The following is a 23,301-nucleotide window of genomic DNA, read 5'->3' on the forward strand; positions in this document are numbered from 1 at the left end:
CCTCTGTTTGTCTCGCACAAATAGACCGCATGCGCCATCTGGCCGCTGTCCAGAATTTGGGCGCCTTCTTCCTTGCCTTCAAATTTCCATCATCCCTGCGATATCGGCCAGTTCTTCCATCGCCGTGTCTGCCTCCTCCTCCTCGCCCATGCCCTCCTCGCCATTGTCGTTGTCGACGCCATCGCCCTCTTCTGCTCCAGTCCCGTCGTCGCCGCCCTTTTCCTCGCCCACTTCGATGCCCTGAGGGCTTCCTCGTAACGCCCTCTTCTGCGCAGGTGCCCTCTTCCTTGCTGAGCCATTCTCGTGCATGCCGCCGTGCCTGTTTGAATTAGGGGCCGATAGTATACATTGTATTAGAACCTGTATCATAGCCATCCGAGCCACATCTCTGATGATTGAGCGCCATATCGGGTTTGTACCAAACATAAACATAAGAACCACGAAAATGCACCATTAATTGGCGCCTGAGCTGCTAGAACAACCCACAGGCCAATATTGGCTCTGCTTGAAAGCCCGGAACCGTACGTTGTTGCCCATGGACGCATCATCCACGGCTCACTCTGGCTATACAGATATTACAGATGCTACATAACAATCACTCGCAAATACTGGTCCTTCGTCAAGGTCTCGACGTCTCCGCTTTCTACAATACCTGGCGCGTATTCATGGAATGGTCAGAAATTACGAGGATCGACCACCTGAGCGTACCATGTGAGTGCTCTACGCACATCGCTTACATGAATTCCGTGCTGACACCGTGCTTCTCGTTGACTTCCGCGACAGGTATTCGTGGAACCATCTGGCACGACGCTTCTAATCCCAGGTATGTTGCCTTTATATATCCTGCCTGCTGCTGCCAGGCTGATAACGCGAACCCATCGCCATCCATCCTGGATTTTGCTGTCCATGCTACTCCCTCAGAATTTCGAAAAGTCGGCTGCAAATATGTCAGACAAGGTGGATGCGGAAGTTCGCTGTCCACATTTCAGTTGCTGACGTTACTCACCTACAGGTCTCCGTGTCCCCGGTCCAATGTCCAAAATCTAGTACCGAGACAGACGTGGTGAGCACATCCCGTCCACCTTCGTCGGACACGCGCACATCCTTACTGGAGGAGATCGAGGACCTGAAGCGTGAACAACAAAAATTAATGCAGCTGATCCTTATCTTAGAGAAGGAGATGAAGACCATGGAGCTCCGAGTTGAACAGTCAGGACGACGTGCAGTTCATGTTCGAGAGTTTGCAGAGGCTACAGCCGACCTGGCTGCGCTGGTCCGCGCCGAGTGAGGATCATTGAGCACCCCTCCCCCTCCCCCTTACGGTGCATACGTGGATCAAAATCCTATTGATGACACCTGTATTCACTATTCCCAGGTGCCTGAGCTGCTTGTGGGGGGCGTTGGTTTCGCTGTTCATGTCGTGTACCTCGCTCAATATTAATGTATCTTGCGCTCCATTTGCGGACGGAGAATTATCTCTAGTCCTTCCGTTAGGCGGGCACCCGCGAAGGCTGCGAAGGTCGCGTGTGAGACTCGACAGGATAAGTATAGACCACGAAGGACCTCGTTGATTCATTCTGCCAGGCCATCTGCGTGACTCGTGATGAGAAGACGGGCGAGGTGAGGTACATGCGTGCGCAAAGTGCCGCTCGGCGATGTGGACATTTAAAGATAGATTAAATAAGTTTTCTATAATCCTTGCTGAAAATAAATTCGTTTGAAGTGGACATAACTATACCATAAGTCTGAAGCTGCCATAAGTCTGGAGCTACCTTTCGAGGAAACAGTAGACAATTTCGCTTCGCGTACTATGGGGAACCCTCTCTTACCCCAGAGTACGTGATGCGAAATTCGTGGAAATGCGTCTATTGTTTTGGATCTGTCAGATTATAAATTTCATGGCACGTGGGACCCATGAGGGGTATGCCTATATATATTGCGGTGTCTCCGAGTCTTTCCCCATCTCACGTTCGGAGCATACCACCACCACCACCACCACCATCCCCCCACTACTGTCCAAACTGATCCTCATGGCTAATCGTGGTCGTAAGTGATGATTATACATTTTGACGTGAATCGATATTAACATTGTTTGCACTGCTGTGGCCTCAGCACCCTCCATCAGTGACTTACAGAACCAGATTCGGGCCCTTAGCGCCGACGTAAGTCAGACTGAGGCTATCGCACTGAAGGTGCAGCGGGCCGTGGAGATCATTCGTGCGGCCCTTGGTATCAACACCGGAGGGGTATCGCCCTCCGCGCCGCCCTCCACCATGCCGCCCTCCGCCGCACCGCCCTCCGCCGCACCGCCCTCCTCCGCGCCGCCCTTCTCCAATGTTACTGAGGCGGTCTAACGTAAGTCCTTAAGATGAGTGATTTATATCGGTAGATAACCTGACTGATCAGATGTGCACAAGGTTACTGGGAGGCAGTCGGGTGTGGGGCATTCCGCGGGGGTTCTGTATGATTGTCGGCCGCGTTTGTTGTACTTTTGTTTACTGTGCCTGAAATGACCTTCGGAAGTTGTGGAAAGTCTTAAGGTTGGAGGCTGATCTCGCAAGACAATCGTCGTGATTGTCGGCCGCATTTGTTGTACTTTTATTTACTGTGCCTGAAATGACCTTCGGAAGTCGTGGAAAGTCTTCAGGTTGGAGGCTGATCTCGCAAGACAATCATCGGCAAGCTCAATGGCATTGACTTCTTTACACATACATGACATGGAAATACGTCAGATCTCGCGCTTCCAACACTCCGCCAGGTGCCTATCCCCCGCATACATCGATATATCTTCTAGGTAAGGACAAGCACGATACAATTGAGTGACTTGTGCACGTCGATCGGCGTCTAACTTGACGCTGTGCCCCTCGACTATACGCAAGTGTCGTACCGAAGGAAAGAGATCTAGCCACCCCAGTAAGCTGTTCTGTGCTGATGTGAATGGCGGCGAAGCAACGAATGAAATGGGCAACTTACAAGAACACTCAGATGAGTTGAAGATAAGGTAAATTTGTCTGCGTCCCATGTAGCGCGGATGGTGATCGTGCGCACGTTCGAAAGACTGCGTTCCGTGCGAAGGTGTTGTGGGTCGTCTACAATGAAGAACGAGTCGGATTCTGGCTGTGCGATGTAACCACAGGGAAGGGCAATGTCGAGCTCTTGGAGACGCGTACAGCGTCGAGCACTGTTTATCACCCCTCGGAGCTCGGAATCGAGAAATAGGCCAATCGCGGAAGGATGATCCGGTATGACCGCAAGACGCTGCAGTGCAGGAAGACCCCGCGCAAGTAAGGGGATTATGTAGTCATGAGAACCTGCGAGGACTTCGAGGTGGTCCATATTAGGTGGATGGGCGGCGTAGGGGAGGAAACCAGGGCGAGTAAAGTGACCAATCTGGAGCTCACGTATGCTGGGATGATGAAGGAGGAAACAGAAAATTGTGTTGATGGGTAGCGCACCATCGATGTAGAGGGTTTCCAGATGCTCCATGTGGAGGTGAGGTAAAATAAGACGCCACGATGGTGAACCTCTGTTGTCGAGCTGGAGATCGAGCACAGTGAGTGCTGCACTGTTGAGGGTGTGAACCGTCCAACTAATGTACTCCGTGGAGAAGAATACGGCAGATTTGACCTGCATCTTCTGCAGACAAGGATAAAATAGACCGGAGTTGACGACAGGGATGTCTTCAGGAGACTCGATAGCTCGAAGATCGCTAGACAAGCGCAACTTCAGACATAGGTGCGACACCCCTGACGAGGCCACGGTCTGTAGGAACTTGCATGTGGCTAGAGCGAGCTGCGCGTTGTGGAGCTCGATGACAATGTTGGATATAGCGAGCTGGGTACGACTCGAGATGAAGAATCTCGCCAACCCATAAAGCTGGCATTTGGCCATTGCTGCATTCGCGATGATACGGATCCACATAGATGGGGGAGTAGGAAGGCCTTGCATGCCGCACCACATGATGACGGGCCATGTGTGCTCATAAGTTATGACTGGACCGACATTGTTCGAGGAATCAATGAAGCCTGCGGCCTTTAGATAGAGCGGCAGTACATAGACTCGGAGAAGCCCAGACACAAGTGAAAGTGTGTATAACATGTCACGATCGTTCACCAAAATATGGAAAATGATATTGCCTAGCTCGACTGGGAGCATCAAAAAGGGAAATACGTGCTTTGAATTGACTGGACGATGTGTCTGAGAAAGTGCATCAGTCTGAATACTGACTGCACGATGCAGACCGTACCGCATGCACAACAACCCTCTTATCAGTCTGTGAATTGGAATCGTCTTCTTTAAGTTTCTTGTGACGCTGCGAATCATCCTCCTCATGGCGACGCTTGGACAAAACCTAAAGGTTAAACAATGAGTACACTACTGGCATGAAAAGCATAGAACTCGTACCTGGGCATCTTCGACAAATCCACAGCGCTGTTGCTTTGTGCAACGGTTCAAGGCGTGCAAGAACTGTGATCATTGGTATATGTGCTTGCAGGTCAGAGGATGCAGAAAGCTTACTTCTGACATGAGCCTTTTCGCTGGCAGTGCATCAAGAGCATCATCGAGAGTAGACCGTTTCCCAAGTATGCTTGGGGAACCGGAGCGAAGCGTGCTATAATTTGAGCCCATGGGACAGTGTGGGATGGAGATTCTTTCGAAGTTAAATATGCTCGAGAGCGACCAGCGCATAGCGCATCCAAGACTTCAGCGGGGTGAGTGATGAAGCAGTGAGAACAATGGAGATCTGAAGCGGACAATGGAAGACTTACCATTGATTCACCGCGGACAATGCACAACCGGTCCAGCAGTGCCCATGGTGGCACCGAATGATTAGTTCACGAACAGAGCATGTGAACAGGCGCATCAGCTCACCTGGGGATCCACCATTGTGTTTCAGCCAATGACGAGAACAATAACGCTGCATATCTGGACGGGACCGATAAGGGATAATGAGATGGCGATGCGCACAGAATCATTGACCGTCGGATCAGCTTGGCAGCTCGGGAAGCTTCAGAACTCAGAATTCTCTGCATGGAGCTACACATGACAATAGTATTTCGATCAATTACTACAACCGATGTGATCTGTCAGCGCATCCGCGATCACCGTGGAAGGTAATTTGCCTAAGTCCATATCATTAGTTTCTCCTCGCCGTGAATTCTGGCTATGGTTCACACGTGAGCCAGCAAATGACGACACACAAAGACGCTTCTTATGAGGTCAGGTATTTCGAATGCCAGTTTGAACCGTAGGGTACTGCGCTGAGCACAGTGATAGTCTTCATCCAGTCGGGGTTGTAGAAGTTCTTCGGCAACTGCGTGATCGGCTTTCTCTTGGACGATGACGACGCATTTGCTTCAAAGATGCGAGACAGCGAGTAATTGCCTTGTTCTGTGAGATGAAGTGGGTGCACATCCTCATAAGAATCGACATTCCTGTAAAATGCAGCAAGAGAGGGATGGCGCCATGGCAAGCAAACACGTCGAACTTTCTTGTCGTTGCGACGAGTATACTCGCCATCGGTCTCATCCGAACTCATGCCTCCTTGACCTAAGGCCATGTGGATAATCTTGACTTTTCCCCAGATTGCCAGATTGTCTTGAAGGTTGACCTCGATGATGTCACCGCACCGTTTATACACCTTCAAATATATATAAGTCAAATCGAAATCAAAGACTGAGATGACGTACCGTCTCCCTGCGACTGTTCTTCCTACATTGCTTCTTTGCAGTGTTCCTCGCTGACTCCACTTCTTCGTCCTCCATTAATTCCACTTCTGTGAATCGCTTGTGAGGCCCGTTCTGCAGCTTGCACAGGCAACACTGTGATGCCGTCGTGATTGTCCACGCTGGATCGGACACAAGCGGTGGGTGCTCGCCTCCTGCTACCTGCTTGAGAAACTCCTCAGTGACGATGTGGATCACCTCCTTGTTCCATGCAGAACTCAGCAGCAACGACCACTCGATCAGGGGAGCGGTGACATCGGGACCATCCCCCTCGCCATCGTGCCATGCTTGCATGATTTCCGGCTTCGGGACCGGAGAGAGGGGGCTGTCTCGAGCCTTCGGTAGAAGACCTTTCACCTTCAGGTATTCTCGAAAGCGATCCTGTAGGTTAATTCAGAACGAGAATAAGCTATAAGCGTGCTACTCACATGAAAGACGTTATCACGTTCTCCTCTGGAGCGCTTGACACGCGAGATCGGCGCATCATCGCAATCGTCCTTATCCTCCTCTCCGCCATCATATTCACCATTCGGCGTGGAGTGGGAGACAGTGGACTGCCCTTCGTTCTTGGCAGACGTCGATGCCCGCACCGATGGTAAAAGCGTAGCCAGAGGGGCCAACTGCCTAATGATCTCGTTCTGGCATTCGAGTACCGGAGTGAAGTTGGAAAGTGCCTTCTGCACTGATTGATCGACAGCGAGGCCGATAAATTCGACCAGCTGTTGCATGGCTGTGACCTCAACTGTCGGCGCAGGTGCCAGGGATTCCTTTGCCATTCCTCCAATGTTCACAGGGGGCGAAGTAGGTTGCCGCGGCTCAATGTGATGCGTAGGGGCAAGCAAAGGCAGGGATTTAGGACCGACAGACCCTAGCTGAGGGACTGAACCATCCAAGCCAGGAGGAGCGCCTTGTGCCTTGTCCACCTGAAGGGGAGCAGGCTGCACTTCGTCCATATGAGTGCTGGCGGCGAGTCCCTCATGAGAATCTATGAACGACCCGGGAATTGTAGGGTGGGGACAGAGCATTCTCTCTACATCAGGGGCGAACAGCGTTAAGTTCGACAAGGTCGTAGAAGAGAAATATTCTTACCTACGGTGAATTCCTCTGCCAAGTCATTCCGCAGAGCCATACTATCGTGAATGTAAGCCAACGTACCCACGCGATATGCGACTACACTCACAAAGTTGACTGGACTCCTGCGTCTGTATTGATGGCTGGCCTATACCAGCCGTCCTTGTCGGCAGTGAGCACACTGGAAGGCTGCGACATCGCAGGTGACTTGCCCGTCCTCTCACGTTCGCCTGCTCATATCTCGCACCACAACACTGTGCCTTGTGACCAGCGACTGTCAAACTACAACGCAACAATGGGGAACTTATCGGAAGTTCGCATGTCTATTCGACCTTCTCAGCCGCTCCGTGAACAATGGATGTAACGAGATTAGCGATTTTCATATCACAATGCAATCGTGTAAAACTTACGCTAAATTTGCTGCCTGTCTATAAACATGTGTCTATAAATATCACAAGCATCTGCCCCTTAGTGATCCAGCCCTGATCTCATGCCCGCGACGAAGGGTGCAGGCCGAGCACGGCCGTGCTACTGCAAAACGTTCAACTGTCAGGGTCAGTTTAGAGATTGGAATATGCTCCACGCGCATCAGAGAGCAGACGGAAGACGCAAGAAGGTAAGCAATTAACAAAAACACATAAGAAATATTTACTTCCAAAAGTACCAGACGTCTTCTGTGCTCGAAGGTGACGAACTAGCAGACTGGATCTTTGAATTAACTTTGAAGGATGCACTCACAGATGAACCTACCGCAGAGTCTGCACTGCCGCCACCGCCCCCACCACCGGCCCGGCACCCATCTTCAACAGTGCCCCCCTCCCAGCCTACAGTGTCCCCCCTTCCACCCATTCCACCCCCGCTCACTTCCCTACCTGGGCTCTGAATTGTCGATTACGAGATCTGAGACCGTTTCTTGAGCACTTCGCATGTAAAAGATGAGGGTATTGTGGCCCCCCAAGACAGCAAAGCTGCTGCGGCTGCCTGCACTACACTGTGCGAGGAGCTGGCTTGGTTTCAGGAAACCTGCGCCAAGCTAGAGAAGTTGACGTTGCGCGACCAATCAACGATCATTTTGCGCGATGCAATGTTAGAACGGCTCACCTCGAACATTTCAGACATGCAAGAATGGATTGAAAAGGTGAAGGGCCCTGCAGCACCGCCAGATGCGATCACCACAAGTTAGTGGTCTCTCTTGCTCACTCAAGCCAGTATCACTCACCGATGTTAGGTCACTATTTCGACCACCCGCTGCAGCGCGGAGATCCCCTTCTGCTCTTGGCGGTGTTCATAGTACTGATCCTGAAGCTGCTCGGTCAGGTGCCGCGAACGACTTGTAACTTCGCATTGCAGATGTTGAAGGTTTTGCTGGACACTGCGCTGCGCCAAGGCACATGGTCATTATCCTACTGTGAGGAGCAGATTTTAGATCATTTCCCCCGCGACATTCGTGGCGTGCGAAAAGCCTTCGATTTGGAGGCTGTTGTCATAGTTTACGCAACTTGTCCGTCATGCTGCTGCACATATGCGCCTTCATATCAAGACGATATACCTGTTTATCCGAGTCATTGTCAGCATCGCAGTGGCCCACGCAGCAAACCTTGCAACTCACGATTGATGACTACTCGCATTCTGGACGGCGAAAGCGTTCGCTCTCCTATACGCCCTTTCGTCATTCAAGACTTCCATGCATTTGTGGGTGGGCTTATCAGCCGACCGGGGATGGAGGAGATCCTCCGACAGGGGAAGGCAATACAAGATCGCTACAATCTACGCGACATCACCGATGGATCCGCCGTCGCCGACATGCAGGGACCGGACGGAAAACCCTTCGCCGATGCAGCTGAGGGCGAGTTACGCTTACTTTGGGCCCTTTCGGTGGACTGGTTCAACCCATATCTCAACAAAATCGCAGGGTTGTCGATTTCGACGGGGTCGATGGCTATGTCGTGTTTATACCTTCCGCCGAGCATGCGATACAAAACCGATAATCTATATCTCGCAGGCATTATTCCCGGACCCAAGGAGCCCAAGCTCGAGCGCACTAATCACTTCCTCTGCCCGCTGGTCGACCAACTGTTAGTCTCCTGGGAGCGCGGCATTTGGTACAACAGAACTTACGACTATCCTCGTGGTCGCCGTGTACGCTCAGCGCTCGCCCTCGTCATCACTGACTTGCCAGGATCTCGTAAGGTTGGCAGATTAGCCAGCCATAGCGCAGGGTGCTTTTGCTCGCAGTGCCATTTGAAGAAGCAGAGTATCAATAACATTGACATGACCACTTGGAAGATGAAAACGGCTGAAGAGATCTTGGAAGCCGCTGTCCGCTGGCGCGACGCTGACACGCAGGAAGAGCGAAAATGCATTTTTAAGGAGTTTGGCATTCGATGGTCCGAACTTAATCGCCTACCGTATTGGGATCCCGTTCGGTGCATAGTCATCGACGGGATGCATAACATCTTTCTCGGAGTAACCCAGTTCCACAGCAGAAAAGTGATTGGAATGGACGTACCTATAGGGGACCGTGAGGATGCTGGAAATGCGCGCAAAATCAAGGAGAATGACTTGATCAGCCTTCGACGCCTCCTGCTGAAGGACCCCGAGCCTCGCTTGTTGTTGCGCTTCAATAAAGTCACCCTGGGACACATGTGCGGGGAGCTCGGCTTTCGGTTACCTCGCTCTGTTCACGAGATGAAAAAATCGGTGCTCGCCGATGTGTTGGTATGCACTCACATTGAGCTCGAATGGTAACACTGATCTCACATCAGACTCGGCGAACGGGTTACACACAGACGCATGCGACCATTGCTGTTTGGATTCGCCCTTCCGCTTCTGCTACAGACCGCGCCCCACTGACAAGCACCCCCGATACTGCAGAGCTTGCACCTCAGACTCTGATCGGAGAAGCGTACACAGCAGAATGTGCAGCTGAACATGCAGCCACAGCGAAGCTTGCAGACAGACAGGATGAAGTGGACAGCTTGTCAATACGGGCTTTTCGCAAACGAGATCTCAAACACATGCAGGCTGACATTGCCGAGACATCCCGCCCCATTTATTCCGTTGGACCACCTGCGAACATGGGTACGAAAGGCCAAGGCAAGCTCAAAGCTGATCACTGGAAAGCTGCAATAGAATTCGAATTACCTGTCTCGCTCATGAAGCATTGGCACGGCGAACGACTGGACAACTTATCAGACGAGTCTAAGCACCGTCATGATCTCGCTCACTGCACAATGCGGCTGGCCTGTGCAGTTCATCAAGCCACTTCATATCGGACTACAGAAAATCATCGCACCAGATATACAATCCATATGCACGCTTACCTCTCTGACATCCTGGAGCTCAAGCCCGGGCTCACCCTGGTGCCCAATCACCACAATGCACTTCACCTCGGTGACTTCCTCATGCGCTTCGGTCCAGTCCATGGCTGGTGGATGTTCCCCTTCGAGCGCCTCATCGGAGTGTTGCAGCAAGTGAATACAAACTACAAGCAGGGTGAGCATTTGTCCTCTTAATTGTATAAGATATCCACTCACTTGTTTGGCAGGGCAATTCGAGAAGACTATGCTTGAATCTTTCTGCACCGCAGCCAATGTCAAGGCATTTCTGAAGCGGGATGACTGCCCGAAAGTTCTGAAGGACTGCGCACCCATCGTCCAGTCATGCTTTGGAGGCGATCAGCGAGGCACATTGATGACGGACATCCGTACCTTGGGCGAACAAATTCTTGACGGCCCTTCGCCAGACACCGGTGCAACTGTTGACTGGACTAGTGTCCGCCGATTGGAACGCGAATTTTACGATGTCCTCGCAGCCCGATCAGCAGAACTGAACATTCTGGTCCCAGGCTGGCGACTCACCCGACATTGCTTGCTTCATGGCCATCTCACAATCTGCGGCACGTGATATTCGACTGTCCACTCTAATGAGAAGAACAGTCTCGTGTTCTTCCAAACATCTCCCACGGCGCCGCCAGTACCAGGTGTTATCCGGCAGATATTTTCGGTCATCGGTCACAATGAAGATGATGATAACAAGAAAGATTCTCAGCACGCATTTCTGGCCATCCACCAGTACTTACCTTTGCCAGATTTCATGCTCGATCCTTTCCGTGCATATCCAGACTTTGGAGCAAGTATCTGGAGTAAAACGTGTACCGAGGAAGTCAGCATCATCTCAGCATCAGAACGTGCTGACCATGCGATCCGGATGGAATGGTCAACGGAAACCTATGTGTTCAAGTCCCTGCAGAAGGTAACTCAGCATCTACAGCGCGTAACTGAAGGCTGACGTACCATATGCACTGGTCACAGGAGTATTGAGGCAATGCAGTGCGGACAGGATCGCCCGATTTTGAACCACTTGGGACGGGAAGCGGTATGCTTTCGCGTCAGTGAACATCCTACGAATAGCACTTTCATGATTATGCTATACATTCCACGCTATCCACTTTGAGTGATTCTACTTGACACTGCTACAAATATTACATGTCATCATCACCGTCTCCGTCATCATCCTCGTCTTCACACACTGCATCTAACCAATCACAATTTACTACCGATGTTGCCCCCCCGCTGAATGCGCTCGTCGGCACTACAGACGCTCCCAGTTGTGACTTCGACCTGACTTGGTCAAACATGCTACCCGTGACAGCTTCCCAGTTCACAGAATTAGCTGCATTGACAACCACAATCGTGAGGATGACCGTGATTACGAGGTGCCACCATGCGAGTCCGACATCAGTCTGACGCCTTCGCGCCTCATCTCGACGATGAGCAACCTTCTGTGAATAACGATGTTGTTGGCAGAGCCCGCTAGAGATAATCAGCACAGCTCACCTGCTTCCGCTGCCATATCTTGATACAGCATGAACCCTCACCGGAAGAAGCTGTCGCTACCTTGAATTCACTCTCCGTGCTATAAGCCTTTGCAAGTATGAGTGCAGCCTCATGCCTCCCCAACGCCACTCACTGTTACTACCTGTACCAATTGCCCTGCTAACGTCAGATTAACGTCACATGTCAATGAAAATAAAATAAGCCATACCTGCACCATGGTGCAGCGTCTCAACGTTGTGATAGTTCGTTGTGTCGAAAATCCGTATGACACTGTCATCGCCGCCTACCACAACCGACGATTCATGTATCACGACATGCACAGGATAATTGTTCACGATCCGGTAGGGATAACTGCGAACACGCTCCATAGACGGAAATCGATACTGGTCGAGCCCATCACATAGGTTAGTCACTCAGAAACTTCTTCCGTCGACGGATAAATCGGCATATCCGCTGTTGATGAAGTATTAAATCCATGCTCCAACAGAGGACTAAGACTCACATTCGAGTGGGCAAGATCTTCGACCACTTTAATCCGAACGGCTCTATGCAGTAGCAGCAACTAACTGTGATCATTATACGTTCCCCGAAAAGCAATAGCGTGACTTACATCTCATGTGATTCCACATAAAAAACTACAACGCTTGCGCCTTCATCACAGAAGCGCACTGCTCAAGCCATGTAATCCTTACGAGGCTTCGTTGCCCATACAGCAGATATCGAACCTGTGCACACCGTCAAAATGCACGACATTGGAATGACATCGTACCACATACCTTCCGATTCAAACCTCCACACTTGAACTGCTCCTTGTCCAATAGTGACTAGTCGACCATGGCTGGGATCGAATCGAATATCCTCCACGTATCCCTTGTGAGCGCACACAAGTGAACGAAAAAGAAAGACATCCTGCTAACGGATGAAACAGATGAAAAGACACTTCATGAATAGCTTACAGTCGCATCATCTCGCACATACAAATGTATTGACCCATCGCCACAACCGAACACGAAGGCTCGATCCAATCCGCCCCCCAGATCAACCCACGCAATTGCCCCAATAGGCCCGTGGAACGTGCAAAAAATTTCTTGCCACTGTTCTCCCGATCGTAAACTCCATATCTTCAGCACAGCATCATCACCTGCGAATGAAGCAACATAAGTGAATACCAGAAATGCACTAACACACAACATACCGGCACTGAGAAGTAGACTACCATCCTGGGCGACAAGCATAGAATTGACTGGTTTCGAATGACCAGACAGTGTTCTTTCCAAAGCCATCTCTCCTCCTCGGGTCTGCAATAGTTGCTCCATATACACCACTGATCGACTGGAGGAGAGCACGCTCCAGATCGGCATCATTACCAGCAAGCACTCCACGTCATCCTAGATATAAAACTGACCCAGACAATAAGCCATTGGAATGAATAGGCACAGGCATCACATCACCTGAACACGTCTATACCAATTTCAGACAAATGGCGGCCACGCTGCGGTTTTTTCAATTGCTTCATGATCAAATCCGCAAAGATTTCCGACGTAGCGGCTGCTCCTGCAGTTGTGCGTGAGCATGCACAAGCGCCGCATTCTCCTATACATTGAGAAACATGTCAGTATAGCTACACCGCCCTTCGTCCATATCGTGCACATACATTATTGTCAGCCTGTCAGCCTATCAACCTCAGCGTGTACAATCAACCTGGCGCGATCTGGCTGTAACCGCATGGGTGCGTTAATGTCAAGGGTCTTCAGAAATTCTTACGCATAAGGTAATCAATAACCAAATCGGCTGCAATTCGATTGTATCCCACTCTGGTATGCAACCGGCGCAAAAGGGTGATGAAACAAACCGTCCGGCAGCTTGGCTATCTATACTATAGCTAAAGATAACGAGGACCCCACAAGAATAAATAACAATGAAACTACAAAAGAGAGCGAACTACACTACAACGTTACTAAAGGCTCCAGGCCACATAGTGAATGACAAGCGCTACGGCCGAGAGATGGTGGTGGAACGAGAACAAGAGGAAAGAAACGCCCATTCCACCTCCAGTGGAGTTTTGACGCATCCCGTCACTTTGTCCCGCGCAAATAAGGCAGCCACACATCACGGGCCACTTGTCACGAGCCGCTTGTCACGAGCCGCTTCTCAGCCTCTGTTTGTCTCGCACAAATAGACCGCATGCGCCATCTGGCCGCTGTCCAGAATTTGGGCGCCTTCTTCCTTGCCTTCAAATTTCCATCATCCCTGCGATATCGGCCAGTTCTTCCATCGCCGTGTCTGCCTCCTCCTCCTCGCCCATGCCCTCCTCGCCATTGTCGTTGTCGACGCCATCGCCCTCTTCTGCTCCAGTCCCGTCGTCGCCGCCCTTTTCCTCGCCCACTTCGATGCCCTGAGGGCTTCCTCGTAACGCCCTCTTCTGCGCAGGTGCCCTCTTCCTTGCTGAGCCATTCTCATGCGCGCCGCCGTGCCTGTTTGAATTAGGGGCCGATAGTATACATTGTATTAGAACCTGTATCATAGCCATCCGAGCCACATCTCTGATGATTGAGCGCCATATCGGGTTTGTACCAAACATAAACATAAGAACCGCGAAAATGCACCATTAATTGGCGCCTGAGCTGCTAGAACAACCCACAGGCCAATATTGGCTCTGCTTGAAAGCCCGGAACCGTACGTTGTTGCCCATGGACACATCATCCACGGCTCACTCTGGCTATACAGATATTACAGATGCTACATAACAATCACTCGCAAATACTGGTCCTTCGTCAAGGTCTCGACGTCTCCGCTTTCTACAATACCTGGCGCGTATTCATGGAATGGTCAGAAATTACGAGGATCGACCACCTGAGCGTACCATGTGAGTGCTCTACGCACATCACTTACATGAATTCCGTGCTGACACCGTGCTTCTCGTTGACTTCCGCGACAGGTATTCGTGGAACCATCTGGCACGACGCTTCTAATCCCAGGTATGTTGCCTTTATATATCCTGCCTGCTGCTGCCAGGCTGATAACGCGAACCCATTACCATCTGTCTCGGATTTCGCTGTCCACGCTACTCCCTCAGAATTTCGAAAAGTCGGCCGCAAATATGTCAGACAAGGTGGATGCGGAAGTTCGCTGTCCACATTTCAGTTGCTGACGTTACTTGCCTACAGGTCTCCGTGTCCCCGGTCCAATGTCCAAAATCTAGTACCGAGACAGACGTGGTGAGCACATCCCGTCCGCCTTCGTCGGACACGCGCACGTCCTTACTGAAGGAGATCGAGGACCTGAAGCATGAGCACGCGCATACGCAAGCGAATGCAATGCAGTTAGTTGTGGATATTCGTGCGATGCGGAAATGTTTAGACGAGTCAGAACAAGACACGGAGGAGCTCAGCCAAATAGTAGATGCCACAGCCGATGCCGTGGACTCTCTCTGTGCAGAGGTCATTGCCGACAGTGCGTACACGCGTTCAACCTTGTACTGATGTAGTCTTTATTCACTTCCTCCACTAGTTCGCTGAGCAACCTTTAGGGGTTAGCTGTTCGTGTGTTGGGTCATGTATAGTTTGTCATCCGAGAACGTATTCATTGTTATCTTGCGCTGCATTGTCGTCGGAGAATGTATGTATTCGTTATCAAGTTCTTTCATCATGTGGGCGCCGGTGAAGCCTGCGAAGCTCGCGCATGAGACTCGAAAGCATATGGACCCTCTTCCACTATCCCATACCCAGCACACAATTCATTGTGAATTTAAGGTAAAGATTTATAAAACAAGTTCTTTCCCGGCCATTGAAAAAAAGGGTTAGATTTTCACACTGCTTCTGTCATCGCTAGAACCCTTCAAAGCTTCACAGCTAAGTAGGAATCGGGATAGTGGGATTTTGTATAAAATTTTGTATTAAAAGTGTCGCGACATGCCGATGATCGGAGGAAATATATTGTGCCATGTTGCCCGACTGTCTTCGGCTTCAGATATTTTTTCTGTAGCATATGGAATGCTCAAACTGCATAGAAAGAAGTATCACCCTTCTGGGGCATGTCGGTCACTAATAGTATTCCACCTATAATTATATAATAGGGTCTCATGACTATGCCTATATATATTGCGGTGTCTCCGAGTCTTTCCCCATCTCACGTTCAGAGCATACCACCACCACCACCACCATTCCCCCACTGCTGTCCAAACTGATCCTCATGGCTAGTCGTGGTCGTAAGTGATGATTATACATTTTGACTTGAATCGATATTAACATTGTTTACAGAGAGCACTTACATGGCCTCGGTGTCATTAGTGACTTACAGGAGGAGGTTCGGACCCTTAGGGCCAGCGTATATAGGACCAAGCAGCTCGTCGAGGATGTAGACCAGTCCATGATGCTTGTTCGCGAGGTCTTCCCTGTCAGCGGCAAGGAAGGTACATCGCTCTCCTCCGCGCCGTGCTCCTGCAATGTTACTGGCATCTAACATAAGTCTTTGACGAGTCGGTACATTACTTGACTGATCAGATGTGCATGTAGGTGCCATAAGGCTGTTGGGAGGCAGTCGGCTGTGCATGGGGCGTTTCGCTAAGGGACCGTATGGAGATTGTCAGTCGCGTTTGTTGTCTACTTATAAATTCAATGTATCGTCTGCTCCCGTCGTGGAAAGACTGAAGCTCGGTGAAGGTGGAGGTGAATGTGTGCTGCAATCAATACTATGGCTCACAAGATCGTCGACATGCCCCCCAAGTCGGCACCTCGCTCAATTAGCCCTTTCCCCTGCCTCTACCACTTAGTTATCTCTTATATGTATGATTTTATAGTACTACAACATTCTTAAGGTTGAACGAGCTCAAACGGATCGGTATTGGAGGAGTCCCTTCTTGACCTCCAATGTAACGCAGACTCACGCTGGCTAGTCACTGGCCGAAGTCTGCGGCGAGCGTCGGCAGCGGGGTTTCAAGTGGTGGCGTTCACAACGACACGGTCACGACCTTCGCGCATTAGGCTGCCGAGCGGAGTAACAAAACGGCATGCGTTACTGTCTGTGACATATGCGTTACTTTTGCATTACTGCCGACTGGGCATGCCGACGATCTTGTGAGCCTTAGTATCCCCCGTTCAGGCAGCAGCCCGGGACAGCCGACTTATAACTTTACTGACCATTGGTGCAAATGGGGTCGACTCGTACAGCGCAGATCTGGAAACAACATGGGATAACGCTACATGAGCGCATGTAGGGCGCCGCTCGAATCCAAACAATCGAGTCTACATTCATGACTAAAATCGAGAGCAGTACAACAATGCAGGATATTTTACAACACGGCCGGTGCAACCTGCAGACAAATAAGCATTGGTGATTTGAGGTTCAAACTATACTTACAGATGCGTGGGCCTCCTGCTCCTTCCCCCTATCCTTCTTGGTCATGTAGGTCATGTTTTCTAACTTGGTCTTCAGAACGTCTCTGATCGGCCAACTCTTCTCGTAGTGCGCGAGCTGGGGATAAAGCTTCGTAGCCTGATAAAGTTCTGTAACCGTCAGTGCCGATCGCGTATGCAACTACCCGACGTACCTGGGCATACACTGCGTTCAACATCGTCTGATTCTGTTTCGAGATTGTCTTGTCCAATTCCAAATACCTGACTGCCAAGTCACCGATGTCCTTCTGTACTTGCTAGTCAGCTACAGTCTTTGAAAACATTGCAAGATATGCTTCATACCAGAAACTTGTCATACTTCGCGGTATCCCACCCGTGTCTCCCTAACTCATCGCTAAGTGCGTAACCTCCTCGGCCTGGGCGACCTACTTGGCCGTCAGGCTTAGGGATGATGGGTTCTGACGCTGCTGCATCAGCTCCTGGGGAATGCGCGTCGCTAGCAATGCTTTGGCGTGTGCCAGCCTGAACATCTGATTGAGGCTTGATAAGGTGGAATTTCGACCTTGCCGATGAGGGAGGAGGAGTGAGAAGGTGTTCGGCATCGAAACGCACGCGTCCCGATGAGGGTTGGTACTGGCGCTGGATGCGATGTTTCGTTATCGGCAGTTAGGGCATGCTGGTCGTGGATGGGGAAGCTCAAAGCCGGGAGAGGTCGCGCCTTCGCGCTAAGTCGCGGTGGACAATAGAACAATAGTCTTACCAATTCAAGTCGCACACTCCATAAGGATTGCAGGCGACTGACATATCCAAAAGAATCAGGCAACCGTAGACCGCTGACCATGTTCGACCTCGAACGAGCCGAACAGACACTGCTACGGAAAAAGTACAGTAAATCAACTTTCAGCAGGTACACGGTGGACATACTTACGAAACTCTGCAACAAGCACAATTTAACGGTCACACCAACTGGCCGGTCAAACACAGTAAAGCAGGACTACATCGATGCACTCTGGAAATATGTGAGTAAATCTCACAGCGAACATAGCAGAAGGCACTTACAGTAGTCAGCGACATGCCCCTGCAGCTCCAACGCTCAGTCCTTATGCACACGAGGATACTGCGGCCTCAGCACCTCTTGAGAAGTCGACGTCGGAGATTGCACGCAAGCGTAAATCGCCCGAAGAGCGCAACGCGGAGCGACGAGCAAAACGAGTGCGTCTGACATACAAGCATGTAAGCCTATGATTGCAACGTTCAACCATGTGGTGACCAATGTTATAGTCAAATGCACCCACAGATGGCGGGACGGTGGCGCGGCCAGCCAGCAAACATGCTCTCTCGGGAGAGCGGGAGCAATCGCAAAGCCCTAAACGAGCTCACCTGCAACCCTCCGGCATGCCTCCTCCAGCCCCTTCAGGCCTTCGCGACCGAGACGCTTCGTGTATTTATTCCACGATTGGTAAACGATTGGCTCCCGCAGAGTTTACGGAAAAAGATGCGAGAACTAACAAGAAGGCTCGCGAAGATCAGGTATGACCTCTTGAATTGCGGTGAGACGAGAAAACGTACTGACTCACCTATCGCGGAGAAGCCCAACGTAGTCCTGCACATCAAGATCCCAGCACGGAAGCTGAACGATGAGCAGGCCAAAGTCGTTCATATCAAGCTCTTTGCAAAAGCTAAAGACTGGAAAGCTATACGGGAAATTGAATGCCACTGCTCCCAAGACGGAAGCCTGAATCTTCTTCAGGTCGCAGCACAGCTCGGTGTACATGGCAAATGTCGTGTAAGTGGGGTGCATCGTGGTGGGACTAGAGCACTCACATGGTACGCTCAGGTGGTCGATCCTCATAATTTCCGACCATTCCATGAATACGCGCCAGGTATTGTAGAAAGCGGAGACGTCGAGACCTTGACGAAGGACCAGTATTTGCGAGTGATTGTTATGTAGCATCTGTAATATCTGTATAGCCAGAGTGAGCCGTGGATGATGCGTCCATGGGCAACAACGTACGGTTCCGGGCTTTCAAGCAGAGCCAATATTGGCCTGTGGGTTGTTCTAGCAGCTCAGGCGCCAATTAATGGTGCATTTTCGCGGTTCTTATGTTTATGTTTGGTACAAACCCGATATGGCGCTCAATCATCAGAGATGTGGCTCGGATGGCTATGATACAGGTTCTAATACAATGTATACTATCGGCCCCTAATTCAAACAGGCACGGCGGCGCGCATGAGAATGGCTCAGCAAGGAAGAGGGCACCTGCGCAGAAGAGGGCGTTACGAGGAAGCCCTCAGGGCATCGAAGTGGGCGAGGAAAAGGGCGGCGACGACGGGACTGGAGCAGAAGAGGGCGATGGCGTCGACAACGACAATGGCGAGGAGGGCATGGGCGAGGAGGAGGAGGCAGACACGGCGATGGAAGAACTGGCCGATATCGCAGGGATGATGGAAATTTGAAGGCAAGGAAGAAGGCGCCCAAATTCTGGACAGCGGCCAGATGGCGCATGCGGTCTATTTGTGCGAGACAAACAGAGGCTGAGAAGCGGCTCGTGACAAGCGGCTCGTGACAAGTGGCCCGTGATGTGTGGCTGCCTTATTTGCGCGGGACAAAGTGACGGGATGCGTCAAAACTCCACTGGAGGTGGAATGGGCGTTTCTTTCCTCTTGTTCTCGTTCCACCACCATCTCTCGGCCGTAGCGCTTGTCATTCACTATGTGGCCTGGAGCCTTTAGTAACGTTGTAGTGTAGTTCGCTCTCTTTTGTAGTTTCATTGTTATTTATTCTTGTGGGGTCCTCGTTATCTTTAGCTATAGTATAGATAGCCAAGCTGCCGGACGGTTTGTTTTATCGCCCTTTTGCGCCGGTTGCATACCAGAGTGGGATACAATCGAATTGCAGCCGATTTGGTTATTGATTACCTTACGCGTAAGAATTTCTGAAGACCCTTGACATTAACGCACCCATGCGGTTACAGCCAGATCGCGCCAGGTTGATTGTACACGCTGAGGTTGATAGGCTGACAGGCTGACAATAATGTATGTGCACGATATGGACGAAGGGCGGTGTAGCTATACTGACATGTTTCTCAATGTATAGGAGAATGCGGCGCTTGTGCATGCTCACGCACAACTGCAGGAGCAGCCGCTACGTCGGAAATCTTCTCGGTGACACCTCATCACCAGCAGTGCGACGTTGAAGGACATTGCGCGTGTTACTCGGAAGTAATTGTACATGTGGGCTGATTGGTGATGAACGCCTCGTGGTCGAAGCCTCGTGTACTCCAAGCGACGTCTCATAAGATACGATTGCTCAAATCTAATGGACACTATCCCGACCTCTCGGTACCACTGACGCTGCCATGTCTTCAAAGTGTGCGTGGAAAGCGGTAAGTACTGCAGTCGGTTCTTACATTTTCAATCCTCATGCATGGAATGCCAAGAACCCATACTTGGATATCGAGGCTATCGTCGACAACGACGAGGAGGAGGAGGAGGAGGAAGAAGAAGAAGAGGAGGAGGAACTGGGTAAGTGTCTCAGCTGCATTATTGGATATATCTTACAGCTTGTTTCCAGCCGAGTTGCTCGCCGACGTCCAATGCACTCAACAAGCTCGGGCGCGTCTTGATAATGCATGTGTCGGCGACGATGCTGCTGATGCAGAAGCCATGGCCCGGTCTATTACGGAGAGAGACATGGCGGCTAGACGTGCACAGCGGGCCTCGCAGTCGGGTGGGGCAGTCGTCTCTCTTGCCCCCGATGAAATCCACCTTCAAGCCATGGAAAATGGTTTCCTCTCTCCTTGGGTGTGCATCTCGCGTGGTACATATAAGCACGATGTGGCCTTTGTGGAGTCGCGAGAGGACTCTCTCCTCCGCGTCTGGGTGGTTCTGCGCTTGCCTACTACAAAAAAGCGGCAGCACAGAAGAACTTCTCAGCAACCGATGCCGCCAGCATTACTGAAGGAGTTGTTCAGAGAGGCTGTGACAGAAAGCGAAGGTGATCGGCTGATACATATTCTCAAGGGCAAGAAGTTCAAAGGCGGCCTCCTGCAGCTCGAACTCACTTTGGACCGGGTGACTTTCGACGTCCACGCGACTGGAAATGACGTATTCATCTTTAATGCGGCGAAATTCATGCCAAAGACAGCGATAGCGAAGCTCATTCTATTCTGTGTTGACTTCGAACCGGCTGCAGGCACACGTGTGATCGTTATACAGGGCGAGCAATGCTGCCTCATCGGTGTCGTGCATTCAGTCATTAACGGACAGGCTACGCTAACCAATCTCTACCACGAGAAGTTGGATGACGAACTTTCGTCGCTCGTGCTACCTGTAACTCAGTTACACCCCCTTTGGGCAGTTGGCGATGCAGTCAAAGTTAAGACGGGCCTCCATGCGGGCTTGGAAGGGCAAGTGATTGCCGTGGATGATTTCGATGTCACGATTGTTCACGCGAACAAAGTCGAGGTACGTTGTGCACTTCTCATGCAATTGCAATCCTTAATAGCGGAACTTTCCTCAGCATGTATGTTCTACGTACGACGATGCTTCCAAGTACTGAACTTTTCTCAGCGAACTAGAAACCCAATAATGGGAGTCTTTCATACTTCTTCTGTGTTGGAAACCTCTGAGGTATGTCCCACCACCTGCGACGTTATCGATGCTCAAAACTCAATATAGCATCATGTGTTACCCTGGGATCTCTTACTCACAGAGTCCGAGGCGGAATGGACCTCGATACAGCCGTCGGTGATAGTATCAAGGCCGGGAGAGCAGCGCCCCTCACGCTCTGAGACGCAAACGGAGGAAGAGGTGGAGATGGAGCTTGCCCTCAAGCATCCTGACCGACGGAATCCCGACATCGGGTGAGCAGTGCGTGTCAACAAAGGCCCTTTGAAGGGATTTGTGGGCACATTGCGAAACGTAAACGTCACGTACCACGGCGATTACGAGGTTGAGCTTGAAGCCAAGCTTTTAACCTCGAGGGGCGTCCTCTTGTTCCGAAAGCCCGAGATCGCATTCCGGTCAGAAGAAAGGTAAGATTCATTACTTGTAGTTCTGGTCATATCTAACTGCCTCATTGCAGGGGCAACATCGACACGGCAGAGCATGGTCCGCTCCCTGAGCGGCCTCGGACCCCATTGGGCCACGAATTAGAACCCGCGTCACACGACACAGATTCGGTGTGGGCATATTCGGTGGAACTTGATGGTGCGTAACCGCGCCACCACTACCGAGCGTCCGCTGAATCCACATTAGGACCTGATGGATCGATGTCTTCAGTCGAACCTAATGGTGCGTAGCCTCATCATCAACACAAAATGTCCACTGAATTCACATCAGGACCCAATGGATGGATGCTAGATGCAGCTGTGGCACCTGCGTTCCATACTTATCACTTCAAGTTCATGTGCACAGCCGGTCAACTCCGAGACAAGCTGATGACCACGGTGAAGGGAGCCTCCCCAGTGGACGGCAAGGTGCGATGCGAATACCGGACGCGAAAGCTGGAATATGCCGATGTCTCTCTCCAAGACCTCGCCATATTGCGACCAGGCCCTGGCGATTATGCGATCATGTGTAAGCGTGGCCCCAACTTCGGAGCGTACGGCAAAACGATGCAGGGCGTGGCAGACCCGCTTGTTCTAGTACTGGAAGAAGGCGGCAGGACGCTTAGGGTGGATAGGGATGACTTGGCCCAGCTTGTGTGCAAATAAGTGGTTTCCTCGTAATTTTACGTGCTGTTCCTGTCCCTTGCCCCTCGTCGTTGCATCCTGCGCTGTTTGTCGATGTCCTGTCGTTTGCCACTTTCTCATTATATACAGTTAATGTACTTCCTTTGATCGAACTTGTGCTTGTGCTTGTGCGATCTCCCACGACCAGTTGAAAAGCCGCTGAGCGGTACACTTGGCGATCCAATGACCACTAAGCGGCCATTGAGTGTGCCACTCGTCAAGCCGCTTAGCGGCGCTATGGGTGTCCGACCTCCTTACAGTTTGAATATTAGGTCGAGGGTGTGAGGCCCTGACATCTCACCTCATATATAGACTCTAATGTCAAATGTCAAATGATCATACATTGTAACTTTGTGTCGCCCTTATACTAGTTCGATATTTAATCTGTTGTCTGCCCTGAAAGGTATAATGTCGATCAGAATTTCTTCCCACCGGACATGCCGAACGAGACCTAAAATTTTCGGACGAATGTTATATGGTAACATAGCCATTTGCGAACATTGTATATGTCGCAATATCACACATTATCAATGTGTGATTTGGGTATCGCATGCCCAGACATCAGGCCTTACATTGT

At 50.9% G+C, this 23,301-nt stretch overlaps 11 protein-coding genes across 11 annotated transcripts; 6 read left to right on the forward strand and 5 right to left on the reverse strand.

The window, feature by feature from the left end:
* Positions 1-78: 78 nt before the first annotated feature.
* SCP_0800540 (hypothetical protein) lies at positions 79-309 on the reverse strand (the record flags this gene model as incomplete). The annotated part of the gene is made up of 1 exon (XM_027760649.1): positions 79-309. One exon carries the CDS (start codon positions 307-309, stop codon positions 79-81), a length of 231 nt encoding a protein of 76 aa, XP_027616450.1.
* A 636-nt stretch (positions 310-945) lies between these two features.
* SCP_0800550 (hypothetical protein) lies at positions 946-1,288 on the forward strand (the record flags this gene model as incomplete). The annotated part of the gene is made up of 2 exons (XM_027760650.1): positions 946-969; positions 1,013-1,288. The coding sequence occupies 2 exons, from the start codon at positions 946-948 to the stop codon at positions 1,286-1,288; spliced, it is 300 nt and encodes a 99-aa protein (XP_027616451.1).
* Positions 1,289-2,030: 742 nt separating this feature from the next.
* Positions 2,031-2,354, forward strand: SCP_0800560 (hypothetical protein; the record flags this gene model as incomplete). Its single annotated transcript, XM_027760651.1, has 2 exons — positions 2,031-2,046; positions 2,113-2,354. 2 exons carry the CDS (start codon positions 2,031-2,033, stop codon positions 2,352-2,354), a joined length of 258 nt encoding a protein of 85 aa, XP_027616452.1.
* A 374-nt stretch (positions 2,355-2,728) lies between these two features.
* On the reverse strand, positions 2,729-3,960 carry SCP_0800570 (hypothetical protein; the record flags this gene model as incomplete). Its single annotated transcript, XM_027760652.1, has 2 exons — positions 2,729-2,923; positions 2,974-3,960. The coding sequence occupies 2 exons, from the start codon at positions 3,958-3,960 to the stop codon at positions 2,729-2,731; spliced, it is 1,182 nt and encodes a 393-aa protein (XP_027616453.1).
* Positions 3,961-5,212: 1,252 nt separating this feature from the next.
* Positions 5,213-6,995, reverse strand: SCP_0800580 (hypothetical protein; the record flags this gene model as incomplete). Its single annotated transcript, XM_027760653.1, has 5 exons — positions 5,213-5,641; positions 5,691-6,107; positions 6,155-6,756; positions 6,816-6,856; positions 6,907-6,995. The coding sequence occupies 5 exons, from the start codon at positions 6,993-6,995 to the stop codon at positions 5,213-5,215; spliced, it is 1,578 nt and encodes a 525-aa protein (XP_027616454.1).
* Positions 6,996-8,411: 1,416 nt separating this feature from the next.
* Positions 8,412-10,703, forward strand: SCP_0800590 (hypothetical protein; the record flags this gene model as incomplete). Its single annotated transcript, XM_027760654.1, has 3 exons — positions 8,412-9,515; positions 9,563-10,292; positions 10,345-10,703. 3 exons carry the CDS (start codon positions 8,412-8,414, stop codon positions 10,701-10,703), a joined length of 2,193 nt encoding a protein of 730 aa, XP_027616455.1.
* A 1,604-nt stretch (positions 10,704-12,307) lies between these two features.
* Positions 12,308-12,870, reverse strand: SCP_0800600 (hypothetical protein; the record flags this gene model as incomplete). The annotated part of the gene is made up of 4 exons (XM_027760655.1): positions 12,308-12,360; positions 12,412-12,544; positions 12,592-12,776; positions 12,831-12,870. 4 exons carry the CDS (start codon positions 12,868-12,870, stop codon positions 12,308-12,310), a joined length of 411 nt encoding a protein of 136 aa, XP_027616456.1.
* A 998-nt stretch (positions 12,871-13,868) lies between these two features.
* SCP_0800610 (hypothetical protein) lies at positions 13,869-14,222 on the reverse strand (the record flags this gene model as incomplete). Its single annotated transcript, XM_027760656.1, has 1 exon — positions 13,869-14,222. The coding sequence occupies one exon, from the start codon at positions 14,220-14,222 to the stop codon at positions 13,869-13,871; it is 354 nt and encodes a 117-aa protein (XP_027616457.1).
* A 513-nt stretch (positions 14,223-14,735) lies between these two features.
* On the forward strand, positions 14,736-19,446 carry SCP_0800620 (hypothetical protein; the record flags this gene model as incomplete). Its single annotated transcript, XM_027760657.1, has 7 exons — positions 14,736-14,759; positions 14,803-15,088; positions 18,074-18,222; positions 18,271-18,519; positions 18,581-18,775; positions 18,827-18,915; positions 19,206-19,446. 7 exons carry the CDS (start codon positions 14,736-14,738, stop codon positions 19,444-19,446), a joined length of 1,233 nt encoding a protein of 410 aa, XP_027616458.1.
* A 902-nt stretch (positions 19,447-20,348) lies between these two features.
* Positions 20,349-21,550, forward strand: SCP_0800630 (hypothetical protein; the record flags this gene model as incomplete). The annotated part of the gene is made up of 4 exons (XM_027760658.1): positions 20,349-20,375; positions 20,430-20,514; positions 20,564-21,456; positions 21,512-21,550. 4 exons carry the CDS (start codon positions 20,349-20,351, stop codon positions 21,548-21,550), a joined length of 1,044 nt encoding a protein of 347 aa, XP_027616459.1.
* Positions 21,551-21,579: 29 nt separating this feature from the next.
* SCP_0800640 (hypothetical protein) lies at positions 21,580-22,706 on the forward strand (the record flags this gene model as incomplete). Its single annotated transcript, XM_027760659.1, has 6 exons — positions 21,580-21,621; positions 21,670-21,854; positions 21,975-22,025; positions 22,076-22,200; positions 22,249-22,284; positions 22,333-22,706. The coding sequence occupies 6 exons, from the start codon at positions 21,580-21,582 to the stop codon at positions 22,704-22,706; spliced, it is 813 nt and encodes a 270-aa protein (XP_027616460.1).
* Positions 22,707-23,301: the final 595 nt, after the last annotated feature.

The sequence above is a fragment of the Sparassis crispa genome (assembly GCF_003851025.1).
Source record: "Sparassis crispa DNA, contig_000007F, whole genome shotgun sequence".
NCBI classification, from domain to species: Eukaryota; Fungi; Basidiomycota; class Agaricomycetes; order Polyporales; family Sparassidaceae; genus Sparassis; species Sparassis crispa.